This window comes from Guillardia theta (genome assembly GCF_000315625.1).
Source record: "Guillardia theta CCMP2712 unplaced genomic scaffold GUITHscaffold_702, whole genome shotgun sequence".
Lineage (NCBI taxonomy): Eukaryota > Cryptophyceae > Pyrenomonadales > Geminigeraceae > Guillardia > Guillardia theta.
This window is the reverse complement of record NW_005434032.1, coordinates 19-1,330: the sequence shown is the minus strand read 5'-3', so window position 1 is coordinate 1,330 and position 1,312 is coordinate 19. Positions and strand designations below refer to the sequence as shown.

The following is a 1,312-nucleotide window of genomic DNA, read 5'->3' as shown; positions in this document are numbered from 1 at the left end:
CCCTCTCCCTCTCCCTCTCCCTCTCCCTCTCCCTCTCCCCTCTTCCTCTCCCTCTCCCTCTCCCTCTCCCTCTCCCTCTCCCTCTCCCTCTCCTTCTCATGCTCGCCTCACCCCTCGTGATCTGTGGAGCAGGCGAAGTGCGTGAGGGGTATCAAGAGGAGGCGACAGGACCCGCTCTCCTTCCTCAACAGCATCTTCCAGACTGCCAACGAGGCCATGAAGAGCAACCCCAAGTCACTTCCCTTCAGGTCGCTGCATGCCCTGACGTCATTATCCCTTCCTCCTCCTTCTCCTCCTCGCGTGTTATCCTCCCTCCTTCCATTCGTATCTGTGTGAAGCTTGCTGCTCTTTCTCCCCTGTACTTTTCCTCTGCTCTCCTGAGGTCTGTTCCGATCCCACCCACTCTGCTTTCTCTCTCCTGATCCCTTCCCACGACTTCTCTCTTCCTCTTTCCTCTCTTCCTCTCCTCAACTTTCATCCATCTGATTTTCTCGACAGGTCGCCTGTGGACACGAAAACGAACCCCAACTACAGAAAAGTGATCAAGAAGCCGATTGACCTCAACATCATCAGGACGAGGTACAGCAAGAATATTGGAGATGCGATGCAAGTATTTGGTGACACATTGCGCAGGATTGATGAGAGCTTGTACAAATCTAAAGATGAATACATGGCGGACGTCGATCTCATGTACTGCTGGAGCTGGTTGCAAACTTGAGATCGTGACTGGTGTATCACCAGGGTTGAGAACTGCAAAACTTACAACGTAGCGGATATGATGCTGGTGCACGACGTAATGGAGCTCAAGAATGTTAGACAGTTTGCTTCCCTTCTGTAGTCGTTTGACTGTCGCCTGTTAGATCTGTCAAGGTGTGCTGCGCAGTCGGAAGAAGGAGATCGCGGAGGCTGAGGCCATGATACAGATCTCCGAGATCTTCAAGTAAAGGAGGAGGTGGTGGTGGTGGTGGTGGAGGTGGAGCAAACAGGAAGAAGAGCAGGACGAGGAACGAGGAGGAAAGAGAAAAGAAGGAGAAAGAGGAGGAGGACGGGGACTTGGAAAGAGGAGGGGGAGGAGGAGGAGGAGGAGGATTATTGACCCTCTCTTGCTTTTCAGGGAGACCACGGTCAGTCTCCTCCAGATCAAGGATTTCGAGCATTTCCGGGATCCAGTGTCGGGCAAGGAGTACCAGAAGGAGATCAAACGGCCGATGGACTTGAGGAAAATCCACAACAAGGTTGATGGAGCAAGAGGAAGCGGGGAGGGATGGAGAGGGGAGGAGCGAAGTAGAAGGAGACTGGAGACTGGAAGAGA

General features: G+C 53.0%; 1 protein-coding gene across 1 annotated transcript; it reads left to right on the top strand.

Annotated features, from left to right (window-relative positions):
* Nucleotides 1–132: 132 nt before the first annotated feature.
* On the top strand, nt 133–944 carry GUITHDRAFT_123034 (hypothetical protein; the record flags this gene model as incomplete). Its single annotated transcript, XM_005817670.1, has 5 exons — nt 133–248; nt 499–579; nt 634–690; nt 742–811; nt 861–944. Coding segments are annotated over 5 exons (408 nt in total), but the record flags the coding sequence as incomplete, so codon positions are not given.
* Nucleotides 945–1,312: the final 368 nt, after the last annotated feature.